This window comes from Mirounga angustirostris, unplaced genomic scaffold (genome assembly GCF_029215605.1).
Source record: "Mirounga angustirostris isolate CCGP_5_RB_7025 unplaced genomic scaffold, mMirAng1.0.hap1 SCAF_1, whole genome shotgun sequence".
Taxonomy (NCBI): domain Eukaryota; kingdom Metazoa; phylum Chordata; class Mammalia; order Carnivora; family Phocidae; genus Mirounga; species Mirounga angustirostris.
The window spans coordinates 204,405,906-204,430,498 of NW_026991709.1; the positions used below are offsets into that span (position 1 = coordinate 204,405,906).

Genomic DNA, 24,593 nt, shown 5'->3' on the forward strand with positions numbered 1-24,593 from the left:
GGCGATGTTTAGATGTTTAAAATCAGTATGGGGGGGCAGGGCTGGGAGGAACAGATTGGACAAAAGTCTTTTGAAGAAACAAGACACCCAAGTGCCAAGAGCACCATCACAGTAAACATTGTTTACATAAATTACTCCATTCTCCATTTGTTGAGGTGGGGGGGGATTCAAGTCACCGTCCTTGGCATTTACACTTAATGTAGATTTGACCTCTGCACCATCTCAGAAAAGACCAGACCCATTGCAGTAGATCAGGGTTTCTCAAACTTTGCTGCCTGTTAGGGTCATCTGAGGAGCTCTGGAAAATCTCAGGGACTGAACCCCACCCCAGGCAGCATCGGTGGTTCTTAATGCTCCCAGAAGAGTCTAACATCCACAAGAGTTCGAGAAACGTTGTGGTAGACTAACAGCGATGGCCTGAATCAACCATGTCTCCTGGTGTCCGCGCCCGTGGAGTTCTCTCCCTGACTGGGTTTGGCAATGTGACTTGTGGTGGCCAATGGAATAGACTACACAGAGATTCTGAAGAAGGAGTAACTGCCATCTTAGCCGTTCTGGCCCCAGGCAAGTTAAGAGAGCCACACAGGTGAACTACACCACATGGCATAGAGCCATCCAGCCCAGCAGTGGACCCACCAAAGAGAAATCCTGCTGTTTTAAGTCATCTGGCTTTAGACTGGGCAGGCAGGGAGATGGAGTATCTATCTTCCAGGATCCCGACAATGGCTTCTCACAGCACCCCGCCATGCTCACAAACCCCAGCAGCTGACTCATGGATGGAAAAGGCCTCCACGTGCCTTTTGGCTAGGCTGTGGAGAACTCTAGGGACTCTGGCCCAAGGAGCGACTACTACTGACAGTATATTACCTCACAGGTGGGCTGCAAGCCACAGGTGGAAAAACATGTCACCTCATTTCTTCCAGGTTGAGGGTAAATGGTCACTTTGCAGTATGTGCATTCTACATGTGCAATAAATCCAAAAAGCAGTGTTTCTAGTGATAATCAAACCGCTTATAATTTAAGACACTCAGACTTCTGTCTCATAACCATTTTTTGCTTTATTCTGTTCACAGGTGACAGCCCCGAACCCAACACTTGGTTTTTCTCTTTTGACTTTGCTATTCTGTCACTACCTAGGGTCAACAGAGTCTTCCTCCCAATAGTATATGCAGTTTGATCCTCAGCAAGTAGGTACATGTAGGTCCTCAGAGATTATGGCTCTCCAGCACCAGGACCTGGGTCCTCCCCTTTGACTGCACTGTCTGTGCTGGGGCTCTGCCCAGGTCTTGTCACCCCTGAGGTGTCCTTAGGCCAGAAAGGCCAAGCGGGCTACATGTTATGTGCCAACTCTGAATAAACCCAGGAGGTGCTCAGAGCCTCGGGTTGAGGGTAGTGAGGCAGGCTGTGTCAGGGTTCCATTACAAAGGGATGCCCTGCTTGAGTAACGACGTCTGCCATGGCAACACCCTCTAGACATGTCTGGAATAGGGACACTAGGGGAAGAGGCTGCATGCCGACCGCAGGCTCAGGCAGGGACAAGGAGTGCATTCCATCCTTGCCTTAGGCGGTTGTCCCGCTTTCCAGGCTGCATTGTCTCAAACACCAGGGTGGCTGGGGAGGCATTCCGAAGGCCATGAAGGTTCAAGTGGCTTCCCTAGGCTCGGAAGGCACAGCCTAAGCCCCATGCTAGAGGGAGCCTGGGAGGACAGCTCACGCAGGGCCCCGTGGGGGCATTAACTCCTTATCTTCTGGAGTCTGTTTCACCCAGGGAAAGAGAGCTGGCTGACTATCAGAGTTAGATGCAACTTGGGGGGTAAAGACACTTTTCTGTGACACACAGAAATAACTTAATCTCTGGATAAACTTGCAAAAAATTCCAGTCCAGCCTAAAAAGGTTTATCTTCTATGCTACCGACAAACCAAAATAGAGTAAAAGGACAGTCTTACTTTAATCAAGTTCCAGAAAGAGGGCACACTGCTTTGGAAAGCACTCGTCTCAGCAGAAGACGCAAGGGTGTGTGTAAAAGAATGTTTCTAGAAAATACCAAAGGCACGAAACATAACCCCAACTTAGCCTTCCACTTCCCTTTGATGCCACTCCATACCCTGGGTGGGGAGGCTACTTTGTCCAGCTGACTTTGGGAATGTCATAGTGCTCCGTGAGGGTGTCCAGGTGTCTGTTGAAGTCCTGGGAAAGCCGAGAAGAAAACCCACATCAGTACAGCCTCAGACAGGGCACTGGGATTGTGTGGCACTGCCCACTCCCACTTCTCCACACTCTGCCTCTCCTCAGTAAGCCCCCTCCTCTCAAAGCCACCCAGCCTTGAACCCTGGGTTCATCCTTAAATGACCCTGGGGAGGTGTCGCTTCTGTTGGGTATCCCACCCCCCACCCCAACACTCCAAGGGCTCCCTCTGCCAGGCTCCTAGCCTCTGGGCCCAGCTGGGGCCCTACATAGCCTGGTCTTCCCCACTGGGCATGTGACTTACCTCCACTCTCTGCTTGTGGGTTTTGGATGCTTTCTTCAGGATCCTTTCCATTTGCTGGAGAAAGGATAGACATGGGAGGTGAGTTCACACCCTCGACACAGCCCAGGCCAGCATGGGGTGGAAGACGGTAGTCCCCACCAGCTTGGCTCTCACACCTAGCACGGCTGGAGGTCTCAGGGTGTACATCCTGTCCCTCCCTTAACTCTACTCAGGCTGGTCCGACAGGGATGCCCGGCCCCAACATGTCCCACCAGGGACCCTGGTTGGCTGCCCTCTGGTCAGAGTGGCAAGGAATAACTAGCGCTGACATGAATAGACTCTGCTGGGAGCTGTATGTGTGCTTCCTGCATCCCTGGGCAACCGACCGCATTCCCATTTTGCAGAAAAAGAAAGTTTCAGATGCAGTTTGAAGAAGGATGAAAAATGAGGAAGGTGAAGGGCCCAACACATGGGAGGAGCTCACGGGAGTAGGTGCTGCTGACACGGTGCCATGAGGGCTCCAAGATCCAGATCACCCTGATGAGTATCCTGCACCACCCTGACCTGCCCCACTCCTCATTCCCAACACCGGATGGGACCTCGTAAGAGCAAAGAGCACGGGACGCAGAGCCAGACAAACCTGGGGCTGCACTTGGCTCTACGTTTACTGATGGGTGTCTACAGCCGACTGTGGCGCCCCCCACCCCACCCTGTGACCCACGCTGCCTGGTACTGGTGCCCTAGTGCAGTTCTCTGCCACAATGACTCTGGGCTGGCCCCGTGACTCCGTTTACTTAACAGAATGCGGTGCCAGTGCTGGGCTGAAGTCGTCAGACCCGGCAGCCTTTGGCTTTGTGTTCGTGGAAGCCAGCCACCATGCAAGAAGTCTGATGACCTTACTGGAAAGAAAGGACCTGGAGGATAAGATGACACATAGGGAGAGAGGCCATGGGAGGAGCAACAAGGCATCAGACATGTGACGGTGAAGCTATCTTGGATGTTCTAGCCCAGTTGGGCCTCCAACCCCAGCTGCCATCTGACTGCACAGATTCCAAGTGAGGCAAGCAGGAGAACTATCCAGGTGAGCTGAGCCAACCCTCAGGATAGGACCCTGTTGGCCCCCACCTGGCTGCTCCTCCCTGTCCCTCATCTCATTTGCTGCCCCGTCTTCCTCTGCATCCAGTTGCCCCCCGCCCCCGCCTCTCTTCCTGATGCTGTGAGCCCCCGTGAGGCCTGTGCCTCCTCACAAGAGGCCACACTGACCTGACCAGCTGCCACCAAAGCCAGGCACTCAGTAGGGCTCTGCCTTTCCTCGCCCCACTTCATGTACCAAGTTCACAGGGTGTCTTGGGTGCTGTTGCCACCCCCACTTCACAGATAGAGAACATGAGGACCAGCCTGCACAGTGGGTGATGGGGCTGGAGATGCCAAGCCCTAACCCTTCAGGTTGGGGCCCTGCCCCATGGGCCCTTCTTCCAAGAACTGTCCAGCCTTCGTGCTCACTGTGCTCAATCAAACACCCTTCCAGAAGGGAATCCGCATTTCCCAATTCTACCTACCTTTGCCCACGCTTTCTCCTGTCTCTCTCCTGGTTCAAAACAAAACCCACAGCAGTACTTCCAGTTTTCAATGCCAGCAACAAAAAATTCCCCTTGACCTTCCACCACCCTCTAGCTACAGGTTCATTTCTGTTCCTCTTGATAGATCTCCCAAGAGTTATTTCTGCATCTTGTCTCTGCCTTTCCCCGCCCTCCCTTGGATCCCCTCTAATCAGCCACTCTTCCTCCTCATTCCAAATGCCAACTAAGGGCTCTCAGTACTCACCCCACAAGACCCTTGGCAGCATGACATCGTCAATCCCTTCCTCCTTCTTAAAACACTTTCTCCACTCAGCTCCTAAGGGCACACTCTCCTGGTTTTCCTCCTTCCCGTGATCCTTTGCAATTTCAGATCCTGGACCTCATCTCTGTCACTGTGCCTCCTCAGAGGATCTCATCCAGTCCCACAGCAACGCCAGAATGTTTGCAGGAGAGGCCCAGACTGCTCCTCCAAACTGCGGATTCAGATCTCAGACTGTTCACAAGAATTCTCCATTTGAATTTCTAAGAGCTGTTCAAACATTCAAGTGTTCTCTAAAACCAAGGCTTTTTTTTTTTTTTTTAATGTTCAGTTAGCCAGCATATAGTATAAAGCCAAGGTCTTGATGCCCTGCTTTAGAAGCCCGCTTTACCTGCTGTCCTACCTACTGCAGTAAATAGAACCTTCATTTTCCCAATATCTCCCATCAAAAATCTTGGTCATTCCTCATTTCCCAGTCCACACCCAATCCATCAACTAATCCTGCTGTTCTTGCTCCAAAATCAATCCCAAACCTGATACCTTCCACTGCTTCCACTATTACTGTCCTATTCTGAGCCACTGTTATTAGTCACCTGATGGGACTCTCCTCCACCCCACTTTCACTCCAGGAGTAACATCCCAGCCCAGCCTGGGGCCATAACCTCAGGGAAGGAACTTAAATGCATTCATTTGTTAAATTCTCACCACAAACCTGTTAGGTAAGGACTTCAGCCCCACTTTACAGGTGAAGAAAATGAGGTGTGGGAGGTTAACCAACCTGCCCAGAGTTACACCACCACCAAGAAGAGGTAGAGGCAGAATGGAACCCAGGTCGGTCTTGTCAAAGCCTCGGAGTCTCACCTTTTTTTTTTTAAATGACTCAATTAAGCCTGAGAATGATGAGTGAACTCTTCCTGATGTTACTGGACCAAATCACCCAGATCAGGGTTAGGGTTTCTCAGCCTGGACAACACCTGACATTTTGGGCCAGATCATTTTTGCTGTGGGGGGTGCTGTCTTGATGACTGTAGGATGTAGAGCAGCATCCCTGGCCTCATCCCACTACTCCCCACCCCCACCAGCACACCCTGAAGTTTTAACAAACAGAAATGTCCTCAACCACTGCCAAATGTCGTCGTGGGAGCGAACGTAGGATACAAACACAACCTATTTGAATCTGTCAAACAAAGTCATCATGGACACAGACTTTGTGGAAACTTCTAGCCCGGAGCATCACCACTTAATATCAACAGCTAACATCAACTGAGCACTGATTTTTTGCCATACCGAGTGCCAAATGCTTTATCTGAATGACTTCATCTAAAGTTCCCATCCCTTTCAGGAGACAGCACTATCCTGATCCCTACAGATAAGTAAACTGAGGCAGAAAGAGGAGTCATTAGTCCTCTCACTGGGCAAATGAGACACTGCGGTGGAATCCAAATCCGATCTCCAGTTCTGGCCTTTCAACGCCAGCTCTAACTTTCTCTGCCATCCACTCTGACCAGAAGCGCTTCCCGTCCTGGGAGCTCCCCCAACCGTGGACTCTTCCTCACCCACGTAGCATCTTCCCGGAATCAAGGTCTCTCTGACCACTCACCACCCCTCCGAGAGGCCCGAGGCTCACCCCAATTTCGAGTCGTCCGGCCCTGCCTCTCCCTCCACCTCCGGAGACCCAGACCTGCTGCGCGGGGCATCCCGCCTTACCCGCTTCTCCTGCATCTTCTCGAAGGCCGCCTGGGCCGGGGTTCGCTTGTCCAGGCCGCGCCGCTTCTCCTCCTCGTTCTTTTTGCTCGTTCCCATCGCTTCCAGGAGTTTCGCCTTGTCTTTGTCCTTCTTTTTCTTCTTCCTGAGAGAGGAGAAACGGGGAGAGAAGATGAGAGCGGATCAGGGAGCAAGAGCTCGGGGACTCTAGAAGAGGCTTAAGGGGGCAGAAGACAAGCTTTTGCGGAGCTCTCGGGGACTCACCGCTTGGTGACGCCGAGCTCTGCAACGCCTTTTAGTTTCAGGGGCCCCTTTTGAACCTGCTCGTAGGCCGCCATGACGCCGCTTGCAGTTCTGTAGGTAAACTGCCACACTTCCTGTTTGAGTGCTCCATTTACGTAGGAATGCCCGCCTCACTTCGTCTTGATTGGTTGAGTTAGGAGGTGCGCCTGCGCTCTTGGCATGTGGAGCTGGGCCCCAAGTTCCGGTTGTAGGTGGGGCCTGGAGAGGCTGGACCTCATCCTTTGCATCCCGTCTCCTGCCACACTTCCGGTTTGACGCCCACTTTCGGTTTCTAGGGCCTTGGGGCTCCTGAATCCAAGAAGCTCCTTTGAGAGATCTCCCATTTCCTTTCTTTTCTTTTTCCTTTTTTAAGATTTATTTTTTTATTTGAGAGAGCGACAGCACACGCTAATGGCTAGTGGGGGAAGGGGCAGAGGGCGAGAGAATCTCAAGCTCCCAAGGTGGAGCTCGATCTCAGGAACCCAAGATCATGACATGAGCTGAAATAGTCGATGTGCGACTGACTGAGCCACCCGGGTGTCCCCAAATCCCGATTTCCTAAAACGCAGTGTTCTCTTGAGTGTTTTGTGTGCACTTGGATGTTCTGTTCTCTTTTATTGCTGTATTTTGAGAGGTTTTTTTTTTAAAGATTTTATTTTTAAGTAAGCTCTACACCCACTGTGGGGCTTGAACTCACAACCCCGAGATCAAGAGTCGTATGTTCTTTTTTTTTTTTTTTTAAAGATTTTATTTATTTATTTGAGACAGAATGAGAGAGAGAGCACATGAGAGGGGGGAGGGTCAGAGGGAGAAGCAGACTCCCTGCTGAGCAGGGAGCCCGATGCAGGACTCGATCCAGGGACTCCAGGATCATGACCTGAGCTGAAGGCAGTCGCTTAACCAACTGAGCCACCCAGGCACCCAAGAGTCATATGTTCTACTGACTGAGCCAGCCAGGCACCCCTGAGAGTTTAATAGATAACCTACTTTTATAAACCTAATCAGTACTTACTAGTTTTTTCAGGTTTTGCTGAATGATGGTATTATGTGAAATACACGTCAACTGCATTTGGAAAAAAATTTTTAAAATATATTCTACTGAGGTATAATTTATAAACAGTAAAATGCACTCATTTTAATTGTACGTTTTGATGAATATTGTCATGTTTACACACCTATCTAATCACCTCCACAATCAAGATCTAGAACATTCCATTACCACAATGTCCCTTGTTTCCCTTCCCAGTTAACCACCCCTCCTTACTGTTCACCCCAGGCAACTCCAAACCTGTTTTCTCTCACTATAGATTAGATTTGTCTTTTGTAGAAGCTTCATATACATGGAAATATACTATATGTTTGGGATTATACTATATATGTTCTTTTGAGCTAGAGTTCTTTCAATGAGCCTAATGTGTTTGAAATTCTTCCGCTTGTTTTTTTTTTTTTTTTTAAGATTTTATTTATTTGAGAGAGAGCATGCTAGAGAGAGTGAGCGAGAGATGTGGGGCCTGATGCAGGGCCTGATACGGAGCCTGATCCCAGGACCCTGAGATCATGACCTGAGCCAAAGGCAGCCCATTAACCAACAAAGCCACCCAGGTGCCCCCCTCTTGTTGGTTATAAAAGTACTACATTTGTATTGCTAAGTGTTATTCCATTGTATACATATATTTGATTTTTTTTTTTTTAATCCACTCACCTGTAGATGGACACCTGGGTTGTTTCCAGCTTGGAGCCCTAATGAATGGAGCTGCTGTGAATATCAGTATATAAGTCTTTGTATGGACATAAATTTCATTTCTCTTGGGCTCACTCTTGATGCCTTCATTACCCGAAGCAGAACAGTAGCAAGGTTTGGTTTTTCTCATTATAAAATGTTGAGTCTCAGCCACTCTGTTTTGAGGGTTTGATAAGAGAAAATAGTTGCATAGGATGTACTGAAAAACCCTGATCTGCTAGTGCCATAACACTTGGGCCTCCAATGAGTTGGGTTTTTTAATTCCCTGATATCACAAGTAATTTGCTTAATGAACAAGCAGGGCTATTGTCGTAACCACAACATTCCTATTTTTCTTTCCTTCCATCCTTTTAAGCGTTATGTTTTTCAGTGTGGGTCATCTTCCTCTGGCCCTTGGATGAAAATGCTATCAGGCCTTATAGTTTTTCTCTCATTTTGTATGTGATATACAGTAGTATTGTATTTTAAGTAGTACATAGTTCTCAGTTCAATATGTGGAAGGTCTGGAACTTGATTTGGAAAGAGTGGTCTCTCCTTTTCCTTAGCTGGGACATTCACACATTAATAATAATAATAATAATAATAAGAAGAAGAAGAAGGCAACAAGCCCAAAATGCCTTATGCTAATCCCCACATCACCAAACAGAGACTTAACTTCATTACAGTTTTGGCTCTTCAGAAATGAAATCTTAAACCAGTCAATCAGGAATTCTCTGATCAGCACTAGGTAGGTAATCTGCCTGACAGTGTTGTGGGATAAAGCCCCAAGTCCGGCTCTGCACTGAGCATGGAGTCGGCTTGGGATTCTCTCTCTCCCCTCTCCCTCTGCCCCTCCTCTCTCTCTCTAAAATGAATGAATGAATGAATGAATGAATAAATAAATAAATAAATAAAATGGGATTTTATTCTATCCTTGCTTTTTTACTGACCTTCTCCCCATCAGAATGTTGTGACTGCTTTTGTATGTTGAGTTAATACTGAGGGAAACAGAGAAGAGACTCCAAATCTTCCATAATCCTCTGCTGACATTAAAAATATATATACACGTATGCTCCATGTGAGAAAACCACACGGTATGGAAAAGGTTAAAAGAAAAAAGAAAACAAAAAAACTGGAAACTTCCCTTCCTATCTCTTTCCAAAATGATTAGCAATTTCGTTTTTATATTTTTCAACAAAAAGTGTGTATGCCAATATCTGTATATCGGCGCAACGTTCTTTTATTTCTGTCCTCAGTTTTTCATTTAGCAAAATGTCTTTTTTAAAAGATTTTTAAAATTTATTTATTTTTTTTTTTTTTAAAGATTTTATTTATTTATTTATTAGAGAGCGAGCGAGAGAGAAACAGCATGAGAGAGGAGAGGGTCAGAGGGAGAAGCAGGCTCCCCGCTGAGCCGGGAGCCCGATGTGGGACTCGATCCCAGGACCCCGCGATCATGACCTGAGCCGAAGGCAGTCGTTTAACCAACTGAGCCACCCAGGCGCCCTTAAAATTTATTTTAGAGAGAGAGCACGCGCGCAAGGCTGCGTGCGAGTGGGGGGAGGGGCAGAGGGCGAGAGAGAACCCTCAAGAGGAGTCCACGCCGATCCCGGAGCCTAGTGTAGGCTCCGACATTATCAAAAGATCTTGAAGCTCTTTACAAGGATGTCCTGAAGCTGAGTGAGGCCCTCCCTAACCAACGCCCATCTACATGCCCTCAAATCTCAGCTCACATTTGCAGTGGCCTGAATCCGTAGTAGTTTATACTACCATACTATTATGTATATTATATATTATATATTATATATACATAATCCAATGTTATGTACATTTGTGCATTTTAATTTAAACTGCTATTGCCCAAATTGTGCCAAAGACTTTGAGGGAGTGCAGAGGAGGGAGAAGCAAGCATCCAGGAATCAGACCAAAGGAGGGCTCGGGGCCTGACATTTCCAGTTCTACCCACAGGGGGCAGCAAGCGACTGCCCAATTCTCCAGCTATAACCTCAACCCTTTGTGCTCAGGAACTGCAAGAGAGCCTCCAGAAAGAATGGACTTCCTCGTGCAGCCAGGCCGGTCCAGGCTTGCTGGTGGGGTGATCCTTGACAGAATCAGCTCCTCAGGGAGGAATGGGACAGACTCAGCTGGGGAAATCTGTTCTCCCCCAGCCAACCTAGCAGGTTTGAAGCTCCTCTCTGGCACTTCCAAGGCTGTGTGCCCTGCAGGAATTGGCTTGACCTCTCTGACCTTCTCTTTCCTCTTTTATAAAATGGGGCTGCTGCTGATGCTAACAACAGCTAATACTTTATATGGATTTACATGGATCATCACATTCACTCCCACAGCCACCCTGTTACACAAACCATCGTGATTTTACAGGTAGGGAAACTGAGTCACAAACTGTAATCCAACCTATGCTGAGTGTTCCAGCCTTGTTTTTGTCACCACAGCATGAGGCCATCCATTGTAAAATGTGTCACTATTTTGTAAACCTCTATGACAGCATTTCTCAACATTTTTTTTCATTATCATCCCCTAAAGAGAATTTAATTCAATTTAATTTAATGAGAGAAGTTAAATACCAATAATGTAGTTTTTGTCAAGGATTGAGCTTTGGAGGGCCACAAACCATTGAAATATCTAAGGTTTTTGCATCCCCTCCTCCCGGAACCAAGTTTCACCACCTTAGGAGCAATATTGCCCCCATTGATAATTTATGTTCCAAGGGAGGATTTGTGCCAAATTCCTGTGCTTTTGCTCATTTAAAATTTTTTACTTTATATCCGCTTAAAGAGTCATGAGATTTAAATACACAGAGATTTTTATTATATATTATTCTTGCGTATACATACAAAGAAAATACAATAAATCAGCTAAGGTTTTCTAAGTGTCTTCGTACACAGGTACAACTCATCGAAATCACTGTCCAACTGTAAGTGTCCACACTGGTGCTTTATCACACAACATCGCCCTCTGTGCCATCGAGGACCCTGATAAGGAGCATTTCTTTAACACAATCTGCATTGTTTCCAAAGAGTAGAGTATGGAAAGGGAAAGCAGTTACCCGAGGGTGGAAAAACATGGCAAACACCGCCTTACCCAAGAGATCAAGGTCAACATTGTCAGTGATGTCATGTAGCTATCAAGTAACCCCAGGTATGATGTGATGAGGAGGACACCTCACTTCTGAGGTCTTCCCCCCCAAACCCATAAATCCAGTCCAATCATGAGAAAATACCAAATAAAAATGAGGGATATTCTATAAAGTACCTGACTGGTACTTTTCAGGACTATCAAGGTCATGAAAAAAAAAAAAGACTAAAAAATCAAAACCAAATAAAACAAAACAGACTGAAAATCAGGAGCCTAAGATCCTAAGTGCAATGTGGGATCCTGACCCAGAAAAAAGGACATGACTGCATATATACATCCATGCTCATAGCAGTGTTGTTCACAATAACCAAAAGGTGGAAAGACACCAAGTGTCCATTGGTAGGTGAATGAATAAGGAAAATGTGATCTATCCATACAGTGGAATATTAGTTAATCTTAAAAAGGAAAGAAGTTCTGACACATGCTACAATGTGGATGAACCCGGAAGACATGCTGAGTGAACGAAGCCAGACACAAAAGGACAAATACCATATGACTCCATTTACATGAGGTTTCCAGAATAGGCAAATTCACAGAAACAGAAAGTGGGATGGTGAGTTCCAGGAACTGGGGGAGGGGAGAGTGGGGAGCTGTTTAACGGGGACAGAGTTTCAGTTCTACAAGATGAAAAGAGGTCTGGGAACAGATGGTGACAACTGCACAACAGTGTGAATGTATTTCATCCCGCTGAGCTGAGCCCTTAAAAATGGTCAAAATGGTAAATGTTATGTGTAACATATTAAGTGTAAATGTTATGTGTAACATATTTAAGTAACATTTACCATTGAAACCATTAAATAAAACATTTAAAAACAACAGGGAAATGATACGGAGAGATCCTGTGTACCCTTCTTCCAGTTTCCCTCAATGGTAACATCTTACCAAACTCTAGTGCAATATCACAGCCAAGATATTGGCATTGCTATAGACAAGATACAGAGCAGTCCATTATTACCCCAAGATCCTTCTTGATGCACTTGATCCACACCCATCTCCCCCCCCACCCCACCCCATCCCTGCACACTGGCAGCCTTACCCAAGAGATCAAGGTCAACGTTGTCAGTGACGTCATGTAGCTATCAAGTAACCCCAGGTATGATGTGATGAGGAGGACCTGTCCTCATTCCTATAATTTTGTCATTTTAAGAACACTATGTAAATGGAATCATACAGTATATAACATTTTAGGATTGACTCCCCCCCCACACACACACACTCAGCATAATTCCCCAGAGATCCACCCAAGTTGTCAGGTGTATCTCTTTTATTACTGAGTAGTGTTCCACGGTATGGATGGACCAGTTTGTTTAACCATTCATCTATTGAAAAATATATGGATCGTTTCCTGTTTGGGGTTATTTTGAATAAAATATCCATTACAGGTTTTTGTGTGAACGTAAGTTTTCATTTCTCTGGGATTGCCCGAGAGTGCAAGTGCTGGGTCATATGGTGGTTACATTTTGTTTTTACTGTATTTTATTGTAGTAAGAGCACTCAACATGAGATCTAACCCCTTCACAAATTTTTAAGTGTACAATGCATTATCGCTCACTCTGGGCATAATGTCCAGTAGACCTCTAGAGCTTATTCATCTTGCTTGATGAATCTTGCTTTGTGCGTGTTGGCTAGTAAGCCCCATTCCCTCTCCCCCAGCCTCTGTGAACCACCATTCTACTTTTTTCTCCTCATATAAGTGGAATCCCACAGTATTTGTCTTTCTGTGACTGGCTTATTTCACTGAACAAATGCACTCAAAGGTCATCCATGTTGTCACATATTGCACAATTTCCTTCTTTCTTCCATTGTGTGTATATGCCTTATTTTATCCTTTTATCCATCCATGGACATTTAGGTTGTAAATATCTTGGCTATTGTGAATAATGCTGCAATGAACATAGGTGTGTTAATATTTCTTTTGAGTGTTAATATTTCTTTTGAGATCCTGATTTCAATTCGTCTGGATGTATACTGGATCCTATGGGAGATCTATTTAATTTTTTCGAGGCACCTCCCTACTGGTTTCTATAGTGGATGCACCATTTTGCATTTCCACCCACAGTGCACAGGGTTGCCATTTCTCTATGTCCTCATCAACACTTGTCAGCTTTTGCTTTTTTGATAATAGCCATCCTGACAGTGATATCTCATTGTTGTTTTGATTTGTTTTCCCCTGATAATATTGAAACGCCGTACTGTCATTATGATTCTAAGTTCTCTATCCTATATTACAAGGGGGATATTATTGCATATTATTTATCATAATAAAGCTGGAATTTATCCATACAAAGATAAAATTAATTTATTTGTACCATGAAAAATGATTTCTTGGCCATGCAAAAAAGAAAAAAAATCCCATGATTGGAGTTGGGTGTCAGAGAGGCAGCCTCTGGTGGCTGACGGACATGAGCAGCAGCTTACTAATTGTAATTAGTGCTTGTTGAGCTCCAACACAGCACCACCACCCTGCCCTCCTCCAATGGTGTCAAACTTAATCCAGCCTCAGGGCCTTTGCACTTGCTCTTCCCACTGCCAAGAACTCCCTTCCCAATCACTATTTCCTCAATTCCCTCCAGTCACTACTCAAATACCATTTCATAGGAGGGCTTTTCCCTCCCAACCTATTTAGCCTAACCTCTTCTCTCTCTCTCTATCCCTGCCCTGTTTTATTTTTCTTCCTGGAACTTAGCACCCCTGCCTAATTATGTGTTTATTTGATTGCTTGCCCACAGGAACGTGAGCTCCATGAGAGCTCTGCTTTTGTAATATCAGAACCTAGGACAGCGCCCGGCACACATTAGGTGCCCAATTACTAATTGTTGATGGGTGGTGGGCAGGGAGGGGGGCACATAACCAAATCACAGAGTGCCTGACGGGGTCAGGCATAGGAATCTGGACTTCAACCATGAGGCACTGGGGAGTAAGGAGGTCTTTGCTAATTAGTTTTCTTATTGTTTTCATTTTTAAAAATGTATTTACATGCAAAAAACTCACCCTTTTGGCGTACAGGTCTATGAGTTTTGACAAATGAATACAATCATGTAACCAACACTACAATCAAAATATAGAACAGTTTCATCACCCCTAAGATTCCCTTGTTCCCCTATCTGCAGCCCCTGGCAACCATTTATCTGTTTTCTGTCCCTATAGTTTTGTCCTTTTGAGTATGTCATATAAATGGAATCATCTAATAGGTAGCCTTTTGAGTCTGGCTTCTTTCAGTTGGCATAACACGTTTGAGGTTCATTCATTTTGTGTATATCAGTAGTTAATTCTGTTTTATAGCTGAGTAGTAGTCTATTGTATGGACAGACCCCAGTTTGTTTAACCGTTTCCCAGGTGAAGAACATTTGTGTTGTCTCCAGTTTTTAGTAATTATGCATAAAGTCGCTATCACTCTTCATGTACAGATATTTTTAAAAACGAAGATATAATTCACATACCATAGAAGTCACCCTTTAGAGTGCACAATTCAGTGAGATTTATCACCTTCACAGAGTTGTGCAACCATCACCGCTATCTAGTTCCAGAACGTTTTCATCACTCCAGAAGGAAACCCACCCCCCTTGAGCGGTCATTCCCCATCCTCCTGCCCCAGCCCCTTAGCAATGACTAAATCTGCTTTCTGCCTCTATGGATTTGCCTATTCTGAATGTTTCATATACATGGAATCACACACTATGTGGACTCTTGCGTCTGACCGCTTTCACTCAGCATGGTGTTTTCAAGACTCATCCACGTTGTGGCGTGCATCAGTGCTTCATTCCTTTTATATAACTGAATAATATTATGTTGTATGAATGGACCACAATTTCTTTATCCATTCATCCATTGATGAACATTTGAGTTGTTTCTACTTTGGGGCTATTGTGAATAATGCTGCTATGAACATTCACATACAAGTCTTTATGTGGACATATATTTTCAATTCTCTCCACCTTGGAGTGAAAATTGCTGGGTCATATGATAACTATGTTTAACTTTTTTTTCTAAGATTTTATTTATTTGACACAGAGAGAAACACAGGAAGAGAGGGAACACAAGTAGGGGGAGTGGGAGACGGAGAAGCAGGCTTCCCGCGGAGCAGGGACCCCGATGCAGGGCTCAATCCCAGGACCCTGGGATCATGACCTGGGCCGAAGGCAGCCGCTTAACTGACTGAGCCACCCAGGCGCTCTATGTTTGACTTTTTAAAGACCTGCCAAACTGTTTTCCAAAGCAGCTGCCCCATTTTACATTCCCACCAGCAGTGTATGAGGGTTCCAGTATCTCCACATCCTGGCCAACAACTTGCTATTGTCCGTCTTTTTTGTTATAGGCATCCTGGTGGGTGTGAATTGGTATCTCATGGTGATTTTAGTTTGCATTTCCTTAATGATTAATGATGTTACACATCTTCTCATATGCTTATTTGCCATTTGTATATCTTCTTTGGAGAGATGACTCCTCAAATCCTTTACCTGTTCTGTTTTGTTTTAATAGACTTTATTTTTAGAGCAGTTTTAGGTTCACAACAAAATGGAGCAGAAGGTATAGAGATTTCCCATGTGCTCCCTGCCCACACGCACCCACAGCTTCCCCCACTATTAACATCCCCCACTAGACTGGTGCCTTTGTTACAAGTGTTGAACTTACTACATTGACACATCATATTATCCAAAGTTGACATTAGAGTTCACTCTTGGTGTTGTACCTTCTATGGTTTTGGACAAATATATAATGACATGTACCCACCATTACAGTATCATACAGAATAGATTCACTGCCATAGGGGTGCCTGGATGGCCCAGTTGGCTAAGCATCTGACTCTTGATCTCACTTCAGGCATTGATCTCAGGGTTGTGAGTTCAAGCCTTGCATTGGGCTCCATGCTGGGTGTGGAGCCTACTTAAAAAAAAAAAATCACTACCATAAAAATCCTCTGTGTTCCATCTATTCATCCCCTCCCCAAATCTTTGCCCATTTTTTTTTATTTGGGCAATTTGTCTTTTTATTGTAGTCTCGTGGGAGTTCTAGATATATCCTGGAGATTAGTACGTTATCAGATATATGATTTGCAAGTGTTTTCTCCATGCTGTGGGCATGTACAGGTTTTCATGTGCCCATACATCTTTTCATCTCCCTTGGATAACTACTCATAGTGGGATAGCTGAGTCACATGGTAAGTGTATGTTTAACTATAGGAAAGTTCTTTTTTTTTTTTTTTTTTAGATTTATTTGAGAGAGGGGTGCCTGGGTGGCTCAGGCGGTTAAGCATCTGCCTTTGGCTCAGGTCATGATCCCAGGGTACTGGGATCAAGCCCTGCATCAGGCTCCCTGGTCAGTGGGGAGTCTGCTTCTCCCTCTCTCTGCCCCCCACTCGTGCTCTCTCTCCCTCTCAAATAAATAAATAAGATCTTTTTATTTATTTTTTATTTATTTGACAAAGAGAGAGACAGCGAGAGAGGGAACACAAGCAGGGGGAGAGGGAGAGGGAGAAACAGGCTTCCCGCGGAGCAGGGAACCCGATGAGGGGCTCGATTCCAGGACCCTGGGATCATGACCTGAGCCGAAGGCAGATGCTTAACGACTGAGCCACCCAGGCGCCCCAATAAATAAGATCTTTTTAAAAAAAGATTTGTTTGAGAAAGAGAGAGAACAAGAGCAGGAAGGGCAGAGGGAGAGAGAATCTCAAGCGGACTCTGCACTGAGCATGGAGCTGGACATAGGGCTCAATCTCACAACCCTGAGATCACGACCTGAGCTGAAACCAAGAGTCAGAGGCTTAACCAACTGTGCCACCCAGGCGCCCTTATGGGAAAGTTCCGATCCATTTTCCAGAGTGGCTGAACTATTTTGCATCACCATCAGCAATTAATAAGAGTTCCTCACATTTTCTCCAACACTTGATATTGTCTTTTTGTTTTTTTCTTTTAAATCATCCAAAGGGGGTCTTTAAAGCCTGATCATAGTCACATTCTACAAGGTGGCTTCACACACTGGGGCAGAAGAGAGTTGATGAGACTGGGAGGAACTGTGATCGTCCAGGCCAGAGAGAGTGGGGAAGAGGGAAGAGGAAGATCCAAGAGCAGTTCAGGGGGGTTGGGGTGTGGCACTGGAAAAGGCTTAGCAGGAGAAGAAAGTGGAGAGACAGGATAGACCCAGAGGAAGAAGAGCATGGAGCACCAGGTTAAGAACTTTTGACTCCCACGTGTTCTGCCCAAAAGAATTCTGGGTCTTAATAAGGTTGGCAGCTGCTACATTGAGGATGCATGGTGAACATTAGCATGCTAAAGGCTCTGACAAGTCCTGCAATAAAGATTTCTGTTTGGTATTATTTAACTGACTGTTTCTCTAACTTACACCTTGGATCACTTTTCTTAAGCTATAACATCATCATCATCATCATCATCATCATCATCATCATCATCTCCAATGCACATCTGGGGACCTCATTTAGCTTGTTCACCCAGTTATTATGCTCCCAGTGCCTAAAACTGGCTTAAACCCAATAGTTAAAATTTTTTTCTTTGGTTGCATTAATGATCTCGTTAGATCTTCAGGACGACTCAATGAGCTAGGTACTAATATAACTTCCATCTTACAAACAAGGCTTAGAGAGGGTCAGCTGACTTGTCTAAGGCACATAGCTAGTGGGTGGAGAGCTAGTAATTGAGCTGGGATCTGCTTGCAGTCTCTCCATCACCCTGCCTGTCTCTGGAAGGGGCCCCATACCCCCCAGCCTCACCCAGTCGTGGCAGATGTGGTCTGCTGTTCTGTGACCTCCTACAGTCCTTCTTGTCCTGGTGGCCATGGACATACTCGGGCTGTTGCCCAGAGAGCTCAGCTGTAACTTGATCTCACCAGGCTGGGGGTGACAGGGCGGGTGGGCAGGTGACAGCCAGGGCAGGGACATTTGCCCAGACGCTGATGTGCCGCAGCCTGGCAACCTGTGTGGTCCTGAGGAGACTGGGGGCTTCAGGAGCTTGTCCCAGACTCCTGGCAGTGGTCTTCACCATGGGCAACAAGCAGACAGTCTTCGCTCATGAGCAGCTGGAAGCATATCAGGTAGGGGTGATGTGCAGGTTCGGCAGCCTTGGTTTCCCTGCCTGAGAAGTGGGGACAGCACCATTTGTCCGGGGTGTGCAATCGGCAAGGGTTCCTGGTGCAGCTCTGTGTGCAACATCAGGCGGGGATGGGCATGCAGTGGGAGGGAGAAGGAGGAGGCCCCTGAGGCAGGCTCTGGGCCAAGCCAACATCTCTCTCCACAGGACTGCACCTTCTTCACAAGAAAGGAAATCATGAGGTCAGTCGGGGCAGAAAGGGAGGAAGACCTGGTAATAACTTTCTCTCCATTGTCGGAGGATGTTTGCGATTGGACAGGACTGAGTGCCGCGTGGTGGTTAAAACACAAAGGGAGGGATTGCGGGCACGGTCAGTGGATGGAGGCAGAGATGGGGAGGCTGAGAATTGTCATATTGTCATGGTCTCTAAGTTGATTAGCTTGGCCTTTCTCCCAAGGGTTGTGTGGAGCCATGGAGAGTATGTGAGCAGGGAGAGGTGTTGGGGGGAGACAGATCAGCATGTTAAAAAGATCCCCCTGAGGCCAGCGTGAAGAGGCTGGGACTGGAGGCTGGGCACCTGGGGGCAGAGGCTAGAGTCAGCTCTGGGTTGTGGGGTTAGCATCAAGGTAAGGGGGCAGGTAGGCAGGCTGCGGCCGTTGCAGGTCGCTGGCATGAGCAGAGAGGCATAGTTGGGTATCCCACGTTACTGCTCAGCCCATGGGGCCATTGTCCAGAGGCCCCGACCCATGAACTTGGAGCTGTGAAACCCAAGCTGGTCGGGGTTCAGATACAGAGTGATAGGGGCCAAGGCCCCAGTTGTGTGGGCACGGGATATCCATTATTGATGGGCACACCTTTCACCAGTGAGCCCCATTGTCTGGGTGAGGACAGCTCGTAGGGTCACCCTGGCCATCACGATCAGATTACTGATGGGGAAACTGAGGCTTGGGCAGGGGAGGCTGACCTGAGCTCTGCAGATGGGCAGAGCTCCAAGGAGTTTGAGGGCTGACATTTCGTCGGTCCTGAGCTTCTTGTTTGTCAGCAGAATAACAAGCTCAGAGGGGAAGAGGGACATGCTCAAGGCCATACAGAAGCCCAAACTCAGGCTGTTCCCTGAGGGGGCCCAGACAGGGACCTGGGTGGTCAGGACTGAAATTCCGGATACCACTTCCTTGAGTTCCTAGCCATCATATGACCCAGGGGCTCCCATCTCCCTCAGAAACAGCCCCTAGCAGCTTGGGGACCTCTGACTCACCAAGGATGCCCTCTACAAGGTTGTGCTTCTCATGCCCCCAGTGAAGATAGGGTGTCAGCAGGTGAGGACATTGGAGTGGAGAGCTGGCCTCACCATCTAGGTAGTGTTGGTGGCATTTGGTGTTTTGCGAAATGCCCTGCATGCATTAAAAAACTCTGAATATTGGCCTTTTGTCTCCGCTCTGCCCCATTTAGGGAACACTCGCCTTATGGGCTGAGAGAAGGAAAATGTGAGAATGGGGGGTCTTTACAGTCAGAGGCCAACAATGTGATGATATCCAGAGATTCAGAGATTCAATCGGATTCTCTGAATGTTTGATGTAAAATGACCTCACCTTAAGCACACTCCCTTTTGCCATCCCCACTAGCCTGGTCAACTCCTACTCACTCTTCAAAGCCCAGTATCAATGTCCCCACTTGAGTCTCCCTTAGCTCTGGGGCCCTCTCTCCACTTTGGCCCTGCTCCCAGAGGGTAGACGTGCCCGTGTTTGGCTCTGTGTGCTTGAGGACTGGGCCCAGAGCTGATGACTCTTGAGGACCCACGATCCTTCCATGTGTAGTGATCAGCTGCAAGAATGAGAGAAAAGGGACAAGTCCTCCCCATCCCATCTGCCAGCTCTTCCCGGTGTTTCCCTCCCCACCCCAGGCTCTTCTATCGCTACCAGGACCTGGCTCCCCAGCTTGTCCCCCTGGACTATACCAGCTGTCCTGATGTGAAGGTGCCCTACGAGCTCATCGGCAGCATGCCCGAGCTGAAGGTATGTGTGGGGCCTTGGGGCAGGCAGGGAAAAAAAATAGTAGGGATGTCCCCTGCTTCCTATGAAGTGAATGCATTTTACAGATGAAAGAAGTGAGGTTCAGAGAGGTTGACACTTGGTCATGGTCACACAGCTAGGATGTGACCGAGACAGGAATGAAAGCCGGGGTTGTTGGAACGCTGGGATGAGATAATGCAGGTAAAGGACTTGGCACAGGGTCTCCTGCATGGCAAGTACTCAGGGAATGTGAGTTCTGCTTTTCATAGCAGGAGCCGCTAAAAAGGCAGGTTCTTCTCAGTTGGATGTTCGTCACATAGTTTGTGTTGCCGAAGGGGACTTGTGGGGTGAGTGACTGAGCAGACATTATTTTATCACAAGGGACAGAAACCTCATTCGAGAGGGACAAAATGTATTGGAACATAGGAGGACAAACTCCAGGGGGCAGAGCAAGCGCCAGGTACGGCTGGAACCAGGGTTTCTGCGGATGAGCTCAGGAGTCTCCCTCCATCTCTCAGCTCCCCCTTGGCAGGAGGGGGCTTCGGGCTCAGGCAGCCGATGTCCAACGGGGCTGCCCCAGCGGTGCCAGATTCCTGTCAGCTCTGCAACCAGGGTAAAGCAGGCCCCTCCGTCGCCATCTTCCAGGGCAGCCTCTGATTGGCCAGTTTGAGTCACCCTACCTACCCCAGAGCCAATCACGGTTGCCAATCGATAGCGATCTCTGATTGGCCTCAACCAGGTCACGTGGCTGCACCTGGAGCCAGAAGTGGGATGACGGCCACCCAGACCACAGGGGCAGAGAGAGGAGTTGTCTGGAATCCTGTCCCAGGACGGTGGGCAGGAGGAAGTTTGAAGGTGGGGGTGGGTACTTGAAGGTTTCAGGAAGGTGGGTGCGGAGAGCGATTCCATATGGAGCCCAGAGTCCCCGGTCAGGGATGGCCTCTCTGCTTCCTGTCCCCAGGACAACCCGTTCCGCCAGAGGATTGCCCAGGTGTTCTCTGAGGACGGGGACGGGCACATGACCTTGGACAACTTCCTGGACATGTTTTCCGTGATGAGCGAAATGGCTCCCCGCGACCTCAAAGCTTACTATGCTTTTAAAATTTATGGTGCGTGCAGGGCTCGGGGGTGGGCGAGCGTGGGGTGGGGTGGGGAGTGAGAACAAGACCAGGCCTGGGGCCAGGGGCTGCCCTGCCGTCGCAGATGTCTCCCCGGGGGCTTCGCCCCACCTTGGTGCTTGCTGACCTCATCCCCTTACTTACTTTCCAGCCACACGGGCCTCCCTCCAACTCCAGCACACCAAACTCTTCCTCCCTCCGGGTCTTCTCCTCTGCTGTGCCCTCTGCCTGGAATACCTTTCCCTTGACTCCTGCTCACCTTGAAGTCTAGGTCAAAAGCAGCTTCCACCCTCAATCACTCTCCACCCCACATCCTAGTTCTCTCCCAGCAGGGAGCAGTGCTGCTTAATTTCTGTTCATAATCCGTTCATTTCTTACTGATTTCTCTCTGATGAGACCCAAGGGCAGCAACAGTATCTGTTTTCTTCCCCATCTGTCTCTCATGCCTGGCAAAAAGGAAGTGCTCAATAAATACTTGTTGACTGACCGAATGAATGAAAATTTATCACAGTGCCTGGCACACAGTAGGTGCTCACTAAAAATCTGTCGAATGAACGAAAGTTTATCACAGTGCCTGGAACATAGTAGGCACTCCCTAAATCCTTGTTGAGTGAGTAGATGAAAAACAGTCACGTATGCCTGGCACATAATAGGTGCTCAATAAATAGTTGTGGAGTGAATGAATGACCTCCCAGCAGGACTCTGCCCAATTCCAAAGCAAGACCCAGCCATTACCCCAGGGTCTTGGGATCTCTCCAGTGCCTCAGTTTCCTCCTCTGTAACATGGGGACAAGAGGCCCGGCCTGCCTGTCCCCTGCTGTGCCCCCACTCCACATCCCCTCCATCCCGCTGCACAGACTTTAACAATGACGGCTACATTTGTGCATGGGACCTGGAGCAGACAGTGACCAAGCTGACGCGGGGGGAGCTGAGCACTGAGGAGGTGAGCCTGGTGTGTGAGAAGGTGCTAGATGAGGCCGATGGCGACCATGATGGGCGGCTCTCCCTGGAAGACTTCCAGAACATGATCCTGCGGGCACCCGACTTCCTCAGGTGTGACACTCCTTGCCACTTTGCACAATCCATTTCCACGTCTGAGCGCAGCTCCTACAAAACTAGTCCGCAGGCTGTGTTTGTGAAAGTTCCCCTATTCATTCATTTGTGATCTTAGAGAACTTCCCCAGCCTTCCTGGCCTCAGTCCCTGCATCTTTAAAATGGGGATAATTGGGGACCCCATGGGCACCCCCTGTGGGTGGATGCAGCTCTTTGGGTGAATGGAACATGGCTGGTCTTCAGTCCTCTCTTGCCTGAACATTTTGCAGTGAACAGGGTGTACAACTGTACTTGGCAGTCCTGGGGAGAATCAGAGCCCCCCCATAGTCGGGCTGATAGTGAGTTAATACAGGGGGTGGCCAGCCACCTGTTTTTGTACCTCCTGTGAGCTAAGAATGGTTTTTACATTTCTTAAATGGCGGGGAAAAGATGAAAGACCAATAATACTCCGTGACACATGAAATGGATGTGAAATTCAAATTTGTGTCCATCAGTGATTTTATTGGCACACAGCCATGCCTGCTAGTGTATGTATTAGCCACGGCTGCTTTCGAGCTATAAGGCCCAGCTGAGTCCTTGCACAAAGTTGGGTATATCAACCATTTGGCTCTTTACAGAAGTTGGCTGACCCCTGAGTTAGTACATGGAAAGACTTTAGAGCAGCGCCTGGCACATAGTAGGTGCTCAGTATCTGTGTGCTGGGGTTGCTGTCGTGGCTGTTATTATGGGTGGCATCCTGACATGCACAGAGGGCCCCCCTCCTCTCCCTGGAGAGGCAGACAGAGACATGAATAACGACAATTGAATGAACCCTACCGAGGACAGCATCTCTGGGCGACAGCACCCTGTGCATTAGCCCCCTTAGCCCTCACTACAGCCCCATGCAGGAAGGATGGCTATTATCCCCATTTTACAGAGGAGTAAACTGAAGCCCAGGAAGGGGTACCCACTCACTTAGAGTCCCACGGCAAGTCTGGGGTGGAGCCGGAGTGTCAACTCTGATCCAAAGAGGTGTGCTTTCCACCCCTGTGGGGACCGGGGCGGGGGCACAGCCTGGGGTTCTTGAGGGGATCCATCTCCCCCTGTGGTTCCTTGTCTGTCTCAGGGACTCCCTGCAGGAGAGTTCAGGGAGCGGGGGGGATGAAGGAGGGCCACCCTCTCTGCCTGATGACTCCATTTCTTTTTGCACACAGCACTTTCCACATCCGCATCTGAGCGCACCACGGAGAAGTCAGGTCAGAGGAGGACGGGGTGACCCCTCACTCCACTGTGAAATCCGGTCTCCCTGGGTTATGGGAATAAACACACATCACTGAGTCACGTCTGCTTGGAGGACATGTGTTTCACCTTAAACCTGCCGGATGGGAGAGAGGAAGCCTGGGATCTCACCTCTGCCCTCACTGTGTGACCCTGGGTGTGGCTGCACCCTCTGTGAGCCGTGATCTCCCCATTTATGCAAGGAAGTGGCTGACTTCTAGATCTCTGTCCACCGTGAGGGCTGGAAGTGCCTTGGTAGCTATGAGTTTTGGTGGACAGAGACCAGATGTGGAGATGAGGCCCATGTGATCTCACCCCCGGGCTTCCCAAGGCTGAACCCTACCCCCAACCTCTCAAGTGCCCTTTCCCCCCAATCCTTGAGCTGCTCAAAGGGACCAAGCTTGGACTCCGTGCTCATTCATTAGCACAGCCAGAGGAGGCCTCCGAGGGAGGGGGCAGCAATGTCATTCACTGAGGCTGGCACCGTACTTTACAGTTTACGAAGCACCTCTCTGCCATTGCATTGGCTGCCTGTGGCATGCCAGTGGGGTGGGTGAGAAGCAATCACACTTCAGAGGGAACAGAGTGATTTGCCCAAGGCCACATCTCATGTCATCTGCAAAGGCAGCCTTGAACTCAGGCCCACCTCTTTCCAGATCCCAGACATCTACACACCTTGCAGATTTGAGAAGCCCCACACCCACTCCATCTGTGGTCGGCCTGGGGCCCGTCTATAGGCCCCGTCAGTCCAGGGAGTGGTCATTCCTGCAATCGAAACTAGCTGCCAGGGCACCTTCCCAGACACCCCCACTGTGCATCATTTCTAGAGCACCCACTCCCACCCTAACCTCCACTTATTAAGCACCCACTGTGAGCCAAAGCCTCAGGTTTTATGTGCATCCAGTTGGTTCATCCTGAGAAAGCTGAGCTGCTCTTCTTCCCACTTTCC

At 48.0% G+C, this 24,593-nt stretch overlaps 2 protein-coding genes across 3 annotated transcripts; one reads left to right on the top strand and one right to left on the bottom strand.

Annotated features, from left to right (window-relative positions):
* Positions 1-1,930: 1,930 nt before the first annotated feature.
* FAM32A (family with sequence similarity 32 member A) lies at positions 1,931-6,429 on the bottom strand. Its single transcript, XM_045862789.3, has 4 exons — positions 6,276-6,429; positions 6,015-6,156; positions 2,490-2,543; positions 1,931-2,188 (listed from the first exon to the last, which is right to left on the bottom strand). The coding sequence occupies exons 1-4, from the start codon at positions 6,347-6,349 to the stop codon at positions 2,120-2,122; spliced, it is 339 nt and encodes a 112-aa protein (XP_045718745.1). The 5' UTR covers positions 6,350-6,429; the 3' UTR covers positions 1,931-2,119.
* Positions 6,430-18,159: 11,730 nt separating this feature from the next.
* On the top strand, positions 18,160-23,602 carry CIB3 (calcium and integrin binding family member 3). 2 transcript variants are annotated; one of them, XM_045862791.1, is made up of 6 exons: positions 18,160-18,210; positions 18,414-18,448; positions 20,107-20,218; positions 21,177-21,324; positions 22,191-22,386; positions 23,581-23,602. In XM_045862791.1, the coding sequence occupies exons 1-6, from the start codon at positions 18,160-18,162 to the stop codon at positions 23,600-23,602; spliced, it is 564 nt and encodes a 187-aa protein (XP_045718747.1). The 2 variants fall into 2 exon arrangements, with proteins under 2 accessions (XP_045718747.1, XP_045718748.1); XM_045862792.1 differs by lacking the exons at positions 18,414-18,448; positions 20,107-20,218.
* The last annotated feature ends 991 nt before the right edge of the window (positions 23,603-24,593 follow it).